The sequence below is a fragment of the Dendropsophus ebraccatus genome, chromosome 14, assembly GCF_027789765.1.
Source record: "Dendropsophus ebraccatus isolate aDenEbr1 chromosome 14, aDenEbr1.pat, whole genome shotgun sequence".
NCBI lineage: Eukaryota > Metazoa > Chordata > Amphibia > Anura > Hylidae > Dendropsophus > Dendropsophus ebraccatus.
Genome location: NC_091467.1, coordinates 76,104,129 through 76,120,820, shown reverse-complemented (window position 1 = coordinate 76,120,820; position 16,692 = coordinate 76,104,129). Strand labels below are relative to the sequence as shown.

The window sequence follows — 16,692 nt, the reverse complement described above, 5'->3', positions numbered from 1 at the left end:
CTGGTTATATACAAGATTGGCAGTGTTATACAGTATACAGCCTGGTATACAACAGTGTACTGTATATACCCCTGGATATAGTACAATACAGTATAGAGATGTATATACCCCTGGATATAGTATAATACAGTAAACAGATGTATATACCCCTGGATATAGTACAATACAGTATAGAGATGTATATACCCCTGGATATAGTATAATACAGTAAACAGATGTATATACCCCTGGATATAGTATACAGATGTATATACCCCTGGATATTGTACAATACAGTATACAGATGTATATACCCCTGGATATAGTACAATACAGTATACAGATGTTTATACCCCTAGATATAGTATACAGATGTATATACCCCTGGATATAGTATACAGATGTATATACCCCTGGATACAGTATAATACAGTATTCAGATGTATATACCCGAGTATATAGTACAATACAGTATACAGATGTATATACCCCTGGATATAGTATACAGATGTATATACCCCTCGATATAGTATAATACAGTGTACAGATGTATATACCCCTGGATATAGTATCCGGATGTATATACCCCTGGATATAGTATACGGATGTATATACCCCTGGATATAGTACAATACAGTATACAGATGTATATACCCCTGGATGTATATACCCCTGGATATAGTATAATACGGTATACAGATGTATATACCCCTAGATATAGTATAATACAGTGTACAGATGTATATACCCCTAGATATAGTATACAGATGTATATACCCCTGGATATAGTACAATACAGTATACAGATGTATATACCCCTAGATATAGTATACAGATGTATATACCCCTGGATATAGTACAATACAGTATACAGATGTATATACCCCTGGATGTATATACCCCTGGATATAGTATAATACGGTATACAGATGTATATACCCCTAGATATAGTATAATACAGTGTACAGATGTATATACCCCTAGATATAGTATACAGATGTATATACCCCTGGATATAGTACAATACAGTATACAGATGTATATACCCCTAGATATAGTATACAGATGTATATACCCCTGGATATAGTACAATACAGTATACAGATGTATATACCCCTGGATATAGTACAATACAGTGTACAGATGTATATACCCCTAGATATAGTATACAGATGTATATACCCCTGGATATAGTACAATACAGTATACAGATGTATATACCCCTAGATATAGTATACAGATGTATATACCCCTGGATATAGTATAATACGGTATACAGATGTATATACCCCTAGATATAGTATAATACAGTGTACAGATGTATATACCCCTAGATATAGTATACAGATGTATATACCCCTGGATATAGTACAATACAGTATACAGATGTATATACCCCTAGATATAGTATACAGATGTATATACCCCTGGATATGGTACAATACAGTATACAGATGTATATACCCCTAGATATAGTATACAGATGTATATACCCCTGGATATAGTACAATACAGTATACAGATGTATATACCCCTGGATATAGTACAATACAGTATACAGATGTATATACCCCTGGATATAGTATACAGATGTATATACCCCTGGATATAGTACAATACAGTGTACAGATGTATATACCCCTGGATATAGTATACAGATGTATATACTATATAGTACAATACAGTATACAGATGTATATACCCCTGGATATAGTATACAGATGTATATACCCCTGGATATAGTACAATACAGTATACAGATGTATATACCCCTGGATATAGTACAATACAGTATACAGATGTATATACCCCTGGATATAGTACAATACAGTATACAGCTGTATATACCCCTGGATATAGTACAATACAGTATACAGATGTATATACCCCTGGATATAGTACAATACAGTATACAGCTGTATATACCCCTGGATACAGTATACAGATGTATATACCCCTGGATATAGTACAATACAGTATACAGATGTATATACCCCTGGATATAGTATACAGATGTATATACCCCTGGATATAGTACAATACAGTATACAGATGTATATACCCCTGGATATAGTACAATACAGTATACAGCTGTATATACCCCTGGATATAGCACAATACAGTATACAGATGTATATACCCCTGTATATAGTTCAATACAGTATACAGATGTATATACCCCTGGATATAGTATACAGATGTATATACCCCTGGATATAGTACAATACAGTATACAGCTGTATATACCCCTGGATACAGTATACAGATGTATATACCCCTGGATATAGTACAATACAGTATACAGATGTATATACCCCTGGATATAGTATACAGATGTATATACTATATAGTACAATACAGTATACAGATGTATATACCCCTGGATATAGTACAATACAGTATACAGATGTATATACCCCTGTATATAGTACAATACAGTATACAGATGTATATACCCCTGTATATAGTACAATACAGTATACAGATGTATGTACCCCTGTATATAGTACAATACAGCATACAGATGTATGTACCCCTGTATATAGTACAATACAGCATACAGATGTATATACCCCTGTATATAGTACAATACAGTATACAGATGTATATACCCCTGTATATAGTACAATACAGTATACAGATGTATGTACCCCTGTATATAGTACAATACAGCATACAGATGTATGTACCCCTGTATATAGTACAATACAGCATACAGATGTATATACCCCTGTATATAGTACAATACAGTATACAGATGTATATACCCCTGTATATAGTACAATACAGTATACAGATGTATATACCCCTGTATATAGTACAATACAGTATACAGATGTATGTACCCCTGTATATAGTACAATACAGCATACAGATGTATGTACCCCTGTATATAGTACAATACAGTATACGGCTGGGTTCACACTATGTATATTTGAGGCTGTATTTGGTCCTCATGTCAGGTCCTCATAGCAACCAAAACCAGGAGTGGATTAAAAACACAGAAAGGCTCTGTTCACACAATGATGAAACTGAGTGGATGGCGGCCATATAACAGTAAATAACGGCCATTATTTCAATACCACAGCCGTTGTTTTAAAATAACAGCAAATATTTGCCATTATATGGCGGCCGACCACTCAATTACATCATTGTGTGAACAGAGCCTTTCTGGGTTTTTAATCCACTCCTGGTTTTGGTTGCTATACAGCCTCAACTATACGTAGTGTGAACATAGCCTACAGATGTATATGATATAGTATACAGATATATGTACCCCTGTATATAGTACAATACAGTATACAGATGTATATGATATAGTATACAGATCTCGGACCTGGTCCCAGTGACTCCGGGAGGTAATACAAGTCACGTTAAAAATTAAAGGTATTTATTGGGCAGCAATAAAGAAAAAGGTAACGGAAGGATCCAGGGCGGCTATGGGGGGATCTTATAGCTTGTAATTAATAGCTGTAGGAGTGGTTATGACATCATCGGCTGTAGGAGTAGTTATGACATCATAGGCTGTAGGAGTAGTTATGACATCATAGGCTGTAGGAGTAGTTATGACATCATCAGCTGTAGTAGTTATGACATCATCGGCTGTAGCAGTCATGACATCATCAATGACTTATGAATAATTTAGAGTTCAGATAATTTCATCATGACAGATTCTTTACAGTTCCAGAGAAATTCTAGAGGTGCAGTACGTTACAGCAGCCTGTAGGGGGCCACGTGTAAAACTCCTCCCTAGAATTAAAGGGGTTCTCTTAGATAGGAAATAAAGGCTCTGACCCCTCATACAGCTCACGGACGGATGTTGTGCAGGTTCTTTTTCTCCAGAAAGCCCCTTTAACTCCTTTCTACAGCTGGAGTGACTGTACGGAGCTGACTTGTGTAATTGAAGTGATGCGTCACATGACCAGACAATGGGGTCAGATAGTGAGGGGATTGTTCCCTTCCTTTACGCCAACTCCATGACCCTGTGACCTATTCCCCTCCTCCCTGTCTGCATACACAGGTTATCACCAGCCAATATCCAAAGGGGTTTGTTACCAACGAGCCCCCAGTTACCTAAATGGAGCTTGTGGTATACTGTGGTATATGGCCTCAGGTGGGGTGTGCAGTAATACAGCTCAGTGCCATTGAAGTTAATGGAGCTGAATTGCAACACTACACATAACCTGAGGGCAGGGGTGGCGCTGTTTTTGCAGGAAAGTAGCTGTGCTTTATCTAATTCTGGAGAAGCCCTTTAAGCCAGGCCCCTTTGTTAAGTTAGATGCAGTTCTGTTACTTTTGGGGCAGGTTACTGGCGGCCACCATGTAGGAATAGGACGGAGCTGATCTGGAGATACTGGCATGACCGGCCAATCTGCAGTCATCTCATTACAATGTACAGAGTGGTTTCTATAACATGGAGGGGTTCTCTAGGTCTCTCCAGCAGCACAGCAGGGTTCTTTACTGTAAGGGTCTCATTGATCTGTTACCCGGCTCAGGGATCATGTGGCTGCAGAAACAACCACCGCATCATCTGTGGTCCATCACCCCTATAATGGGCAAGCCTGGCACCGATCCCAGGGCGGAGCAATCACTTAGCTGCATGACGTGATTCCATGGATGGGTCACAATGGCCGCCAATCATCATCAGCCTCAGGGGTTGCTTTAGCCTTCATTTCTTCAAATCAACTAGTACCAAAAAGTTACATAGATTTGTAATTTACTTCTATTAAAAAAATCTCCAGTATTCTAGTACTTATTAGCTGCTGTATGTCCTGCAGGAAATTGTGTATTCTCTCCATTCGTCCAGTACCAGACTTTCTGGTCCCAGTTGATTTGAAAAAATAGAATTCTTTGCCAGAGTACCCCTTTATTAAAAAAACAAAAAACTAACACTGGAGTAGTCTGTAACCTCTGTTCATTGGTGGTAATGCTATATATTATATATAAAAATATATATCACATGCATGATACAGGACACAACGGCCGCTCCAGCGTGACCCACCTGAAGACTCGCAATATACCTTTAAATAGAAATAGCCCTTAGTGCGATGACATCGGCCCGTCCGTCTCACCGCCATCCAGAGACAAGAAGAAGCCTTTGTTTTTGGGTATTTAGTCCAGGTGTGGCCCCTGTGTAATGGGGGGGGGGGGGGGGGGTAAGCGAGTGTAATATACAGCGGCCCAGCATGAAGACAGTCTATCCACAGATCAGGCTCTATTGCTCTTTATTGGGTGTGTCCCTAGGAATAGATTTTTTTTTTCCAAAATTCCAAAACATCTGATTTTATTTAAACTTTTTTTTGTCATCCTAAAAATCCTGTTTCCACGTTTTGCCAAAACGTGAAGTTCGTTCCTGTCCGTGTCACGTGGGGAAGAGAAACCTGTGACCTGAAAGTGATGTCATCATTGATGTAAGAAGTGGGGAAGGGGGAGTTAGTGATGTCACCGGTGAATCATCCTCAGCATCGCCGTACAGGACAAGACACGGGTCAGACCCTACGACTGCTACAGGACTACCATACTCAGCTCTGGTCCTCCGGCATACTACCATACCCAGCTCTGGTCCTCCGGCATACTACCATACCCAGCTCTGGTCCTCCGGCATACTACCATACCCAGCTCTGGTCCTCCGGCATACCACTGTACCAAGCTATGATCCTCCAGCTGCTGCAGAACTCCATACTTAGCTCTTACCCTCCGACTGGCACAGGACTACCATACCAAGCTATGGCCCTCCGGCATACTACCATACTGAACTCTGGTCCTCTGGAATACCACTGTACCGAGCTCTGACCCTCCGACTGGCACAGGACTCCCATACCAAGCTCCGGCCCTCCAGCTGGCACAAAACTACCATACCCAGCTCTGGTCCTCCGGCATACCACTGTACTAAGCTATGGTCCTCCAGCTGCTGCAGAACTACCATACCGAGCTATGGTCCTCCGGCATACCACTGTACTAAGCTATGGTCCTCCAGCTGCTGCAGAACTACCATACCCAGCTCTGGTCCTCCGGCATACCACTGTACTAAGCTATGGTCCTCCAGCTGCTGCAGAACTACCATATAAGCTTTGGCCCTCCGGCATACTACCATACTGAGCTCTTACCCTACGACTGGCACAGGACTACCATACCAAGCTATGGCCCTCCGGCATACTACCATACAGAGCTCTGGCCCTCCGGCATACCACTTTACCGAGCTATTGTCCTCCGGCATACTACCATACCCAGCTCTGGTCCTCCGGCATACCACTGTATCGAGCTATGGTCCTCCAGCTGCTGCAGAACTACCATACCAAGCTCTAGCCCTCCGACTGGCACAGAACTACCATACCGAGCTCTGGCCCTCCGGCATACCACCATACCGCGCTTAGGCTCTCCAGCAAACCGCGCTCAGGCTCTCCAGCATACCACCATACCGCGCTCAGGCTCTCCAGCATACCACCATACCGCGCTCAGGCTCTCCAGCATACCACCATACCGCGCTCAGGCTCTCCAGCATACCACCATACCGCGCTCAGGCTCTCCAGCATACCACCATACCGCGCTCAGGCTCTCCAGCATACCACCATACCGCGCTCAGGCTCTCCAGCATACCACCATACCGCGCTCAGGCTCTCCAGCATACCACCATACCGCGCTCAGGCTCTCCAGCATACCACCATACCGCGCTCAGGCTCTCCAGCATACCACCATACCGCGCTCAGGCTCTCCAGCATACCACCATACCGCGCTCAGGCTCTCCTGGCATGATGGGAGTCGTAGTCCTGTAACAGCTGGAGGGCCTGGGTCTGACCCCCCCAGTACAATAGGGCGATGAGTGTTATCGGAGTGGAGGATACTCGGTATACGCATCATCCAAGGAGGTTGCATATTGCAGTATATAGCGCAGTATGAAGGTATGGAGACACTCCGCATGGTGTATGGGGGTACTCTGCGTCAGCACAGAATCAGTGTACGGGGGATGGGAGCTCCTAGAGTAGTGTGCTTAGTTTCTCATCACATTGCCGGCCTCGCTCGTAGGCAACCGGACTCATTGGCGAGTGAAGTCGGCAATACGGAGCCTGGCGCTGAGTGTACAGAGCATCGATATAGGCTGCAGAGCGAGGTGTATGTCTACTGAGCAGAACACCGCCCGTCCGTCTACTCAACAACGGGTGGAGGTTCGGGGCTGTCGGAGCGCGTGTGTAATGGGAACCATACGACTCCTGCTTAAAGGGGAGAAGGAAGCTAAGGGGGGGGGGGGGGGGGGTTAGGGTTATTCCTTATTGCAATAGGTGCTACTTATAAACAGACAAAAGGAGGGGGTGAAACAAAGATGGCGGACCGTCCAAAACCAGGGTGCAGTCTTTGTGCAATTGTGAGATTTTGGGGTGCCTTATTGCCTCGGCCCAGATAAGGAGAGGGGTAGTGGGGGCTGCATAACAGGGATACCCCCTCCCAAATAACCTTCCGCTTTGGGTCTCTTCCCCACACAGACAGAAAAATCTCCTTAATGTTAAGAATAATTGGTTGCAGTCCCGGCACACCAGGCGTGGATCCGTCCTGACAGCGGGGGGGCTGCCGCCATGGCCGCCTAGGGTTAGTGTGCTCTTGTGCCTTTCTCCTCCCTGCGTCTCCCACTGAGTCTGTCAGTAAGTCTAGAGTAGCCGAGACCGCCGTCCCCCATGATTGGCACAGCGGAGGCTCCCGCTCTCAGAGCCGCGTCTGGGCCTCTGGCACGTAGATCTCAATGCTGTCCGCGCTCTCTGTGGCTGAATTCTGCCGCACCGAGGCCGCTCGTTTGGCCGCCATCAGCCTCTTGCGGGCCTCTTGTCGCTGCTTGTCGCTGTTGGAGGGGGCGCCGGGCGCCTTGTCACGGCTCAGGGGCGGCTTGGGTCGGGCCGGCTTCTTTGGCACAGGGGGAGGGGGCCGTTTTATCTCCTGCATAATGGAAAGAAAGGAACAAGACTTAAAAAAAAAATAATAATAATAATAATAATAATACATTTCTCCATTGTGCAGTATATTACATCATACGAGCGTGCAGAGGATAAAGAAATGAGGAGCGTAGTAGCGTATACTAGTGATGCCACAATGCTGAGAATTAAAGGGGAACTCGTGAGATTTTTTTTTCCTTTCAAATCAGTTAGTGTCAGAAATTTAAAAATCTCCAGTGTTACTGTACTTGTCAGCTGCTGTATGTCCTGCAGGAAGTGGAATATTCTCTCCAGTCTGACACAGTGCTCTCTGCTGCCACCTCTGTCCATGTCAGGAACTGTCCAGAGTAGCAGCAGCAAATCCCCATAGAAAACCTCTCCTGCTCTGGATAGTTCCTGACATGGACAGAGGTGGCAGCAGAGAGCACGGTGTCAGACTGGAGAGAATACACCACTTCCTGCAGGACATACAGCAGCTGATAAGTAATTGACGACATGAGATATTTTTTATATATAGAAATAATTTACAAATCTATATACTTTTCTGACACATCCTGATTTGAAAGAATATTTTCCCACTGGAGTCCCCCTTAAACAATGTGATGACACGTGACCCGCTGGTCAGAATCAATAGCCGCTGCAGGGAGGGGAGGTGGTGGGGGGGGGGTGGCTGCAGGGAGGGGAGGTGGTGGTGGTGGTGGCTGCAGGGAGGGGAGGCGGCGGTGGTGGTAGCTGCAGGGAGGGGAGGCGGCGGTGGTGGTGGCTGCAGGGAGGGGAGGTGGTGGCTGCAGGGAGGGGAGGTGGTGGGGGGGGGGTGGCTGCAGGGAGGGGAGGTGGTGGTAGCTGCAGGGAGGGGAGGTGGTGGTAGCTGCAGGGAGGGGAGGTGGTGGTAGCTGCAGGGAGGGGAGGTGGTGGTAGCTGCAGGGAGGGGAGGTGGTGGTAGCTGCAGGGAGGGGAGGTGGTGGGGGGGGTGGCTGCAGGGAGGGGAGGTGGTGGGGGGGGGTGGCTGCAGGGAGGGGAGGTGGTGGGGGGGGGCTGCAGGGAGGGGAGGCAGCGGTGGTGTCGGCAGCTGCAGCGCTGGATATGTGGTAATTTGGAGAAATGTCAGGACTCAGTCATGCATGAAGGATACTGCGCTAATGAAAAGAAATATGGAGAGCAGCGAACGTGGCCAGACCCTGCAGAACGGCCCCAGTATCAGCCGGGCCTCCCTCCCAGCACCCGCGGCATACAGGACACAGCAATGACATCCGCTCTCTGCAGCTCTGAGACTCCAGGAACAAAATGGGATTCATGTAAGTATCAGAAGATGGAGTCCTTGAATCTTAAAGGGGGTCGCTGATAAAGAAACCTGTTTAGCAAGTGAACATATACAGGTACATGAGGTTATTTACCACCTCTTTGTGGTGTTTTATGTTCTCTTTCTGCTTTTAACTGTATGCTCTATGGTCTTCACTGCCCCACTTCCTGTCTGGCGTACTGGACTTCCTGTTCTTTACACTCTAGCAAGAAATTCAGTCAACTCTCCTTCTCACTACACCTTTTCAAAGTATTACTCCACCCATAGGAGCCTCCCTTATAGTAGGAGGGAGCTACAGTTGGCTGAATTCCCAACTAGAGTGTACAACAAGAACAGGAAGTCCATTAGAGGATGTACAGGAAGTGAGGCAAAGAAGAGACTAGTTATAAAATAACTTTATTTACCAAGTTATGTCCATTTCTTTGATTATCATTCTATCATTGATAGAAGTTATGGGTTCCGTAGGGGACACAAGGTATCACATGACCACCATTTAAGGTTGGGATGGGGAACCTCCGGCCCTCCAGCTGCTGCAAAACTACAATTCCCATCATGCCGGGACAGCCAAAGCTTTAGCTCTCCAGGCATGATGGGAATTGTAGTTTAGCGACAGCTGGAGGACTGAAGGTTTCCGTTCCCTTATTTAAGGTAACAGGTCACTAAATCCTCCAGCGTAAAAGCCGCTCAATACTACGACATTGCGGCTGCTGGGGGAAGGGGGTCATGGGCACTAATAAGAAGAACAGCAACAACCCCTAATGATTAGAGGGTTCGGCCGTTGTATCCACCCCTCCCCCCCCCCCCCCACTGATCTCACTATCCCGCCGCTGCCGCCATAGAAGTTCTGAACCCTGAAGATTAAGGTCCTGTTCAGATAAGAACGATTTAAGGAGAGCGCTTTGATAGTGTCGGAGTGCGCGGATTATAGACGGGAGGGAAAGCTCCAAGACGTAATTCTCCTCCTCATCAGGAACGGCCACAATCTACCGGATCTCCTCGAAGAGCTGAACGCGGAAATCACGTAATGAGGGGACATGTGACTAGGAGGGATGTGGTGAAAGCTCCAGGGTAGGATGATGGCGTGTCCTGAAGGGTCTGGGGTAGGATGATGGCGTGTCCTGAAGGGTCTGGGGTAGGATGATGGCGTGTCCTGAAGGGTCTGCGGTAGGATGATGGCCTGTCCTGAAGGGTCTGGGGTAGGATGATGGCGTGTCCTGAAGGGTCTGGGGTAGGATGATGGCCTGTCCTGAAGGGTCTGGGGTAGGATGATGGCCTGTCCTGAAGGGTCTGGGGTAGGATGATGGCCTGTCCTGAAGGGTCTGGGGTAGGATGATGGCCTGTCCTGAAGGGTCTGGGGTAGGATGATGGCCTGTCCTGAAGGGTCTGGGGTAGGATGATGGCGTGTCCTGAAGGGTCTGGGGTAGGATGATGGCCTGTCCTGAAGGGTCTGGGGTAGGATGATGGCCTGTCCTGAAGGATCTGGGGTAGGATGATGGCCTGTCCTGAAGGGTCTGGGGTAGGATGATGGCCTGTCCTGAAGGGTCTGGGGTAGGATGATGGCGTGTCCTAAATGGGTCTGGGGTAGGATGATGGCGTGTCCTGAAGGGTCTGGGGTAGGATGATGGCGTGTCCTGAAGGGTCTGGGGTAGGATGATGGCGTGTCCTGAAGGGTCTGGGGTAGGATGATGGCGTGTCCTGAAGGGTCTGGGGTAGGATGATGGCGTGTCCTGAAGGGTCTGGGGTAGGATGATGGCCTGTCCTGAAGGGTCTGGGGTAGGATGATGGCCTGTCCTGAAGGGTCTGGGGTAGGAGCCATGCAGAGAGTTGTTACTATATGGCGTGCACACATTGGTCCTCTTGGGTCAGCTTAAAGGGGTAGTTCACCAAAAAAAAAAATTCTTTCAAATCTGGTGTCAGAAAGTGCCAAAGATTTGTAATTTACGTCTTTTAACAAAATTCCAGTACTTATCAGCTGCTGTATGTCCTGCAGGAAGTGGTGTATTCTCTCCAGTCTGACACAGTGCTCTCTGCTGCCACCTCTGTCTATGTCAGGAACTGTCCAGAGCAGCAGCAAATCCCCATAGAAAACCTCTCCTGTGGGGCCCCAGGGGCACTGTACCTGTAGTTCTCTATTAAGGATATTCATACATGAGTCCCAATACTGTCTCACTACAGGGCACTCCCGAAGTAGATGGAAGAGCGGGCCGCGGTGGCCACAATCCCTCCAGCATTTGTCTGATGTTCCTGGGTAGATATGAGCCAGTTTGGTAAATTTGCTTCAATAAATGTCAGAGGGATGATCCTTGTTTTCTTGGATACCCCCTCCCCCCCCCTATTCCTCCCACAATCCGACCATTAGCTTCTCTACATACATACACACAGAAATAGTGTCAGCCAGATACTGGACGACTCGTACCCTCCGGACAATGAGGATAGAACAGCTCATACTGCACAACCTTCTATACGGATGGAGTCATCATACTGCACAACCTTCTATACGGATGGAGTCATCATACTGCACAACCTGATATACGGATGGAGTCATCATACTGCACAACCTGATATACGGATGGAGTCATCATACTGCACAACCTGATATACGGATGGAGTCATCATACTGCACAACCTGATATACGGATGGAGTCATCATACTGCACAACCTGATATACGGATGGAGTCATCATACTGCACAACCTTCTATACGGATGGAGTCATCATACTGCACAACCTTCTATACGGATGGAGTCATCATACTGCACAACCTTATATACGGATGGAGTCATCATACTGCACAACCTTCTATACGGATGGAGTCATCATACTGCACAACCTTCTATACGGATGGAGTCATCATACTGCACAACCTTATATACGGATGGAGTCATCATACTGCACAACCTGATATACGGATGGAGTCATCATACTGCACAACCTGATATATGGATGGAGTCATCATACTGCACAACCTGATATACGGATGGAGTCATCATACTGCACAACCTGATATACGGATGGAGTCATCATACTGTACAACCTGATATACGGATGGAGTCATCATACTGCACAACCTGATATACGGATGGAGTCATCATACTGCACAACCTGATATACGGATGGAGTCATCATACTGTACAACCTGATATACGGATGGAGTCATCATACTGCACAACCTTATATACGGATGGAGTCATCATACTGCACACACACAACGAGCAGCTCACAGATCGGCTTTGAGGACATTTACCGAATGTTATTCCTGTTGGTTCTAAACAAGTTTACTATACTGTTGGCACCAGTCAGTGCTTATAGACTTTCTCTTTTGTATTTGGTTCTTAAAAAAAACCTAATAAAAACATTGAACCAGAAAAACCTCTCAGATGTGGCAGCAGAGAGCACTGTGTCAGACCGGAGAGAATACACCACTTCCTGCAGGACATACAGCAGCTGATAAGTACTGGAAGACTGGAGATTTTTTTTTTTTTTATAGGAGATAATTACAAATCTGTATAACTTTCTGACACCAGTTGATTTCTCAGGAGTACCCCTTTAAGCCTTATTTCCACATTCCATGCATGGACGGTAAACATGGAAGACGTGCTGCGGAAGGAGGAGTTCAAAGGTCACGGCCTCGTCATTAGGTCAGGAGCTCTAAAGCGGTTTAAACACTCACGCTGTGTCAGTACAGTAGCACAAAAGGTTTAAACTGTTTACAGAAAAAAAGTTGACTTACGTTTCTATCGGGGGTCTCGGTCAGTGCCCACCCATTGGCCTTGAGCTGGAAGAGTTCATCAAATTTCATGCTAATATCTTCTATAGAAAGCTGCAGCAGGTCCCAGAATCCGGCCAGGTCCTGCGCTGAGGGACGGGGGTTGGAGTTCGGGTTCTGGAGGAGAGAATATAAGGGTGAGGAGAGAAGACATCCTTTACGAGAAACCCGCCGAGACACATCCATCTCCCGCAGCAGCGTGACAGCAGCTCAGCCCGCCCACTATGGCAGCAGCTCAGCCCGCCCACTATGGCAGCAGCGTGACAGCAGCTCAGCCCGTCCACCATGGCAGCAGCGTGACAGCAGCTCAGCCCGTCCACCATGGCAGCAGCATGACAGCAGCTCAGCCCGTCCACCATGGCAGCAGCGTGACAGCAGCTCAGCCAGTCCACCATGGCAGCAGCGTGACAGCAGCTCAGCCCGTCCACCATGGCAGCAGCGTGACAGCAGCTCAGCCCGCCCCCTATGGCAGCAGCGTGACAGCAGCTCAGCCCGCCCCCTATGGCAGCAGCGTGACAGCAGCTCAGCCCGCCCCCTATGGCAGCAGCGTGACAGCAGCTCAGCCCGCCCCCTATGGCAGCAGCGTGACAGCAGCTCAGCCCGCCCACTATGGCAGCAGCGTGACAGCAGCTCAGCCCGCCTACTATGGCAGCAGCGTGACAGCAGCTCAGCCCATCCACTATGGCAGCAGCGTGACAGCAGCTCAGCCCGCCCACTATGGCAGCAGCGTGACAGCAGCTCACCCCATCCACTATGGCAGCAGCGTGACAGCAGCTCAGCCCGCCCCCTATGGCAGCAGCGTGACAGCAGCTCAGCCCGCCCCCTATGGCAGTGCCACCTGCCCAGCAGCAATGTGCCAGGGGTCCTGTGTGTCTTCTGTGCCCTGACCCCATATACACTAACATCTCCATGGTGATGGGGCGGCCGTTACCAGCTGTGACCTCATCCTCCTCCATTCACCAGGACGGTTTAGCATCGGGACATGAGGCAAACGCGCAATGAGAGAATCACTTCTTCCAGACAGAGGAGCCCAAAAACTGTGGTCTACTGGGTGTAACGTACCACAGACAGAAGCGCCAGGCGGTATTATATACTATACAGACAGAAGCGCCAGGCGGTATTATATACTATATAGACAGAAGCGCCAGGCGGTATTATATACTATATCGACAGAAGCGCCAGGCGGTATTATATACTATATCGACAGAAGCGATAGGTGGTATTATATACTATATCGACAGAAGCACCAGGTGGTATTATATACTATATAGACAGAAGCGATAGGCGGTATTATATACTATATCGACAGAAGCGCCAGGCGGTATTATATACTATATCGACAGAAGCGCCAGGCGGTATTATATACTATATCGACAGAAGCGATAGGCGGTATTATATACTATATAGACAGAAGCATCAGGTGGTACTATATAGACAGAAGCGATAGGCGGTATTATATACTATATAGACAGAAGCATCAGGTGGTACTATATAGACAGAAGCGATAGGCGGTATTATATACTATATAGACAGAAGCACCAGGTGGTATTATATACTATATAGACAAAGCGATAGGCGGTATTATATACTATATAGACAGAAGCACCAGGTGGTATTATATACTATATCGACAGAAGCACCAGGTGGTATTATATACTATATAGACAAAGCGATAGGCGGTATTATATACTATATAGACAGAAGCACCAGGTGGTACTATATAGACAGAAGCGATAGGCGGTATTATATACTATATAGACAGAAGCACCAGGTGGTATTATATACTATATCGACAGAAGCGCCAGGCGGTATTATATACTATATAGACAGAAGCATCAGGTGGTACTATATAGACAGAAGCGATAGGCGGTATTATATACTATATAGACAGAAGCATCAGGTGGTACTATATAGACAGAAGCGATAGGCGGTATTATATACTATATAGACAGAAGCACCAGGTGGTATTATATACTATATAGACAAAGCGATAGGCGGTATTATATACTATATAGACAGAAGCGATAGGCGGTATTATATACTATATAGACAGAAGCACCAGGTGGTACTATATAGACAGAAGCGATAGGCGGTATTATATACTATATAGACAGAAGCACCAGGCGGTATTATATACTATATAGACAGAAGCACCAGGTGGTATTATATACTATATAGACAGAAACAATAGGCGGTATTATATACTATATAGACAGAAACAATAGGCGGTATTATATACTATATAGACAGAAGCACCAGGTGGTACTATATAGACAGAAGCGATAGGCGGTATTATATACTATATAGACAGAAGCGATAGGCAGTATTATATACTATATAGACAGAAGCACCAGGTGGTATTATATACTATATAGACAGAAACGATAGGCGGTATTATATACTATATACACAGAAGCGATAGGCGGTATTATATACTATATAGACAGAAGCGATAGGCGGTATTATATACTATATAGACAGAAGCACCAGGTGGTATTATATACACTATATAGACAGAAGCGATAGGCGGTATGATGTACTGTTGTGCTGCAAGTTGGGGCACTGGTGGCGATCGAGGCAGGTGAGTACATGGTTGTAGTTTTTAACCCCATTCTGGCCACATGTAATTGTAAGTTATTCCCACACAACTCCTGCTGCCATTGTGACCAGTCGCAGCTTCTTACACGGTTTAAAAAAAAAAAATCTTTATCTTATCTTATCTGTATGGGGACGGTTTATTGGCGAGCCAAAAATATATATAACTAGAAAATGTACCCGGCGCTGCCCGGGTATAAAGTGTCAGTGTGTATAGAGGGTCCTGTATACCTGTAGCATAGAGTTGGTGGAGGTGCTGTATACCTGTAGTATAGAGTTGGTGGAGGTCCTGTATACCTGAAGTATATCATTCGGGGGTCCTGTATACCTGTAGTGTATAGTTTGTACTACAGGTATACAGAACCCCAGAGTTGGTGGAGGTGCTGTGGCAGTGTTATCCAGTCACAGTATGGGGGTATTGGTCAGGTCTGGTATGGCAGTGTTATCCAGTCACAGTATGGCGGTACTGGTCAGGTCTGGTATGGCAGTGTTATCCAGTCACAGTATGGCGGTATTGGTCAGGTCTGGTATGGCAGTGTTATCCAGTCACAGTATGGCGGTATTGGTCAGGTCTGGTATGGCAGATTCATCCAGTCACAGTATGGCGGTATTGGTCAGGTCTGGTATGGAGGTGTTATCCAGTCACAGTATGGCGGTATTGGTCAGGTCTGGTGTGGTGGTGTTATCCAGTCACAGTATGGCGGTATTGGTCAGGTCTGGTGTGGCGGTGTTATCCAGTCACAGTATGGCGGTATTGGTCAGGTCTGGTATAGCGGTGTTATCCAGTCACAGTATGGCGGTATTGGTCAGGTCTGGTATAGCGGTGTTATCCAGTCACAATGTGGCGGTATTGGTCAGGTTTGGTGTGGTGGTGTTAAATGTATATAGATGGAGTAGGGGGTCCTGTATATACATGTACTGTATAGATGGAGTAGGGGGTCCTGTATATACATGTACTGTATAGATGGAGTAGGGGGCCCTGTATATACATGTACTGTATAGATGGAGTAGGGGGTCCTGTATATACATGTACTGTATAGATGGAGTAGGGGGCCCTGTATATACATGTACTGTATAGATGGAGTAGGGGGTCCTGTATATACATGTACTGTATAGATGGAGTAGGGGGTCCT

At 46.5% G+C, this 16,692-nt stretch overlaps 1 protein-coding gene across 2 annotated transcripts in view; it reads right to left on the bottom strand.

Annotated features, from left to right (window-relative positions):
* Positions 1 to 5,187: 5,187 nt before the first annotated feature.
* Positions 5,188 to 16,692, bottom strand: part of LOC138772815 (disks large-associated protein 4-like) — a 37,180-nt gene continuing 25,675 nt past the window's right edge. For both annotated transcript variants that reach the window (XM_069953530.1, XM_069953531.1), the window contains exons 6-7: positions 12,929 to 13,081; positions 5,188 to 7,902 (exon numbers count right to left, since the gene is read on the bottom strand). In XM_069953530.1, coding sequence (XP_069809631.1) covers positions 7,675 to 7,902; positions 12,929 to 13,081 — 381 coding nt within the window. In that variant the 3' untranslated portion in view covers positions 5,188 to 7,674. The remainder of the gene's footprint in view (positions 7,903 to 12,928; positions 13,082 to 16,692) is intronic.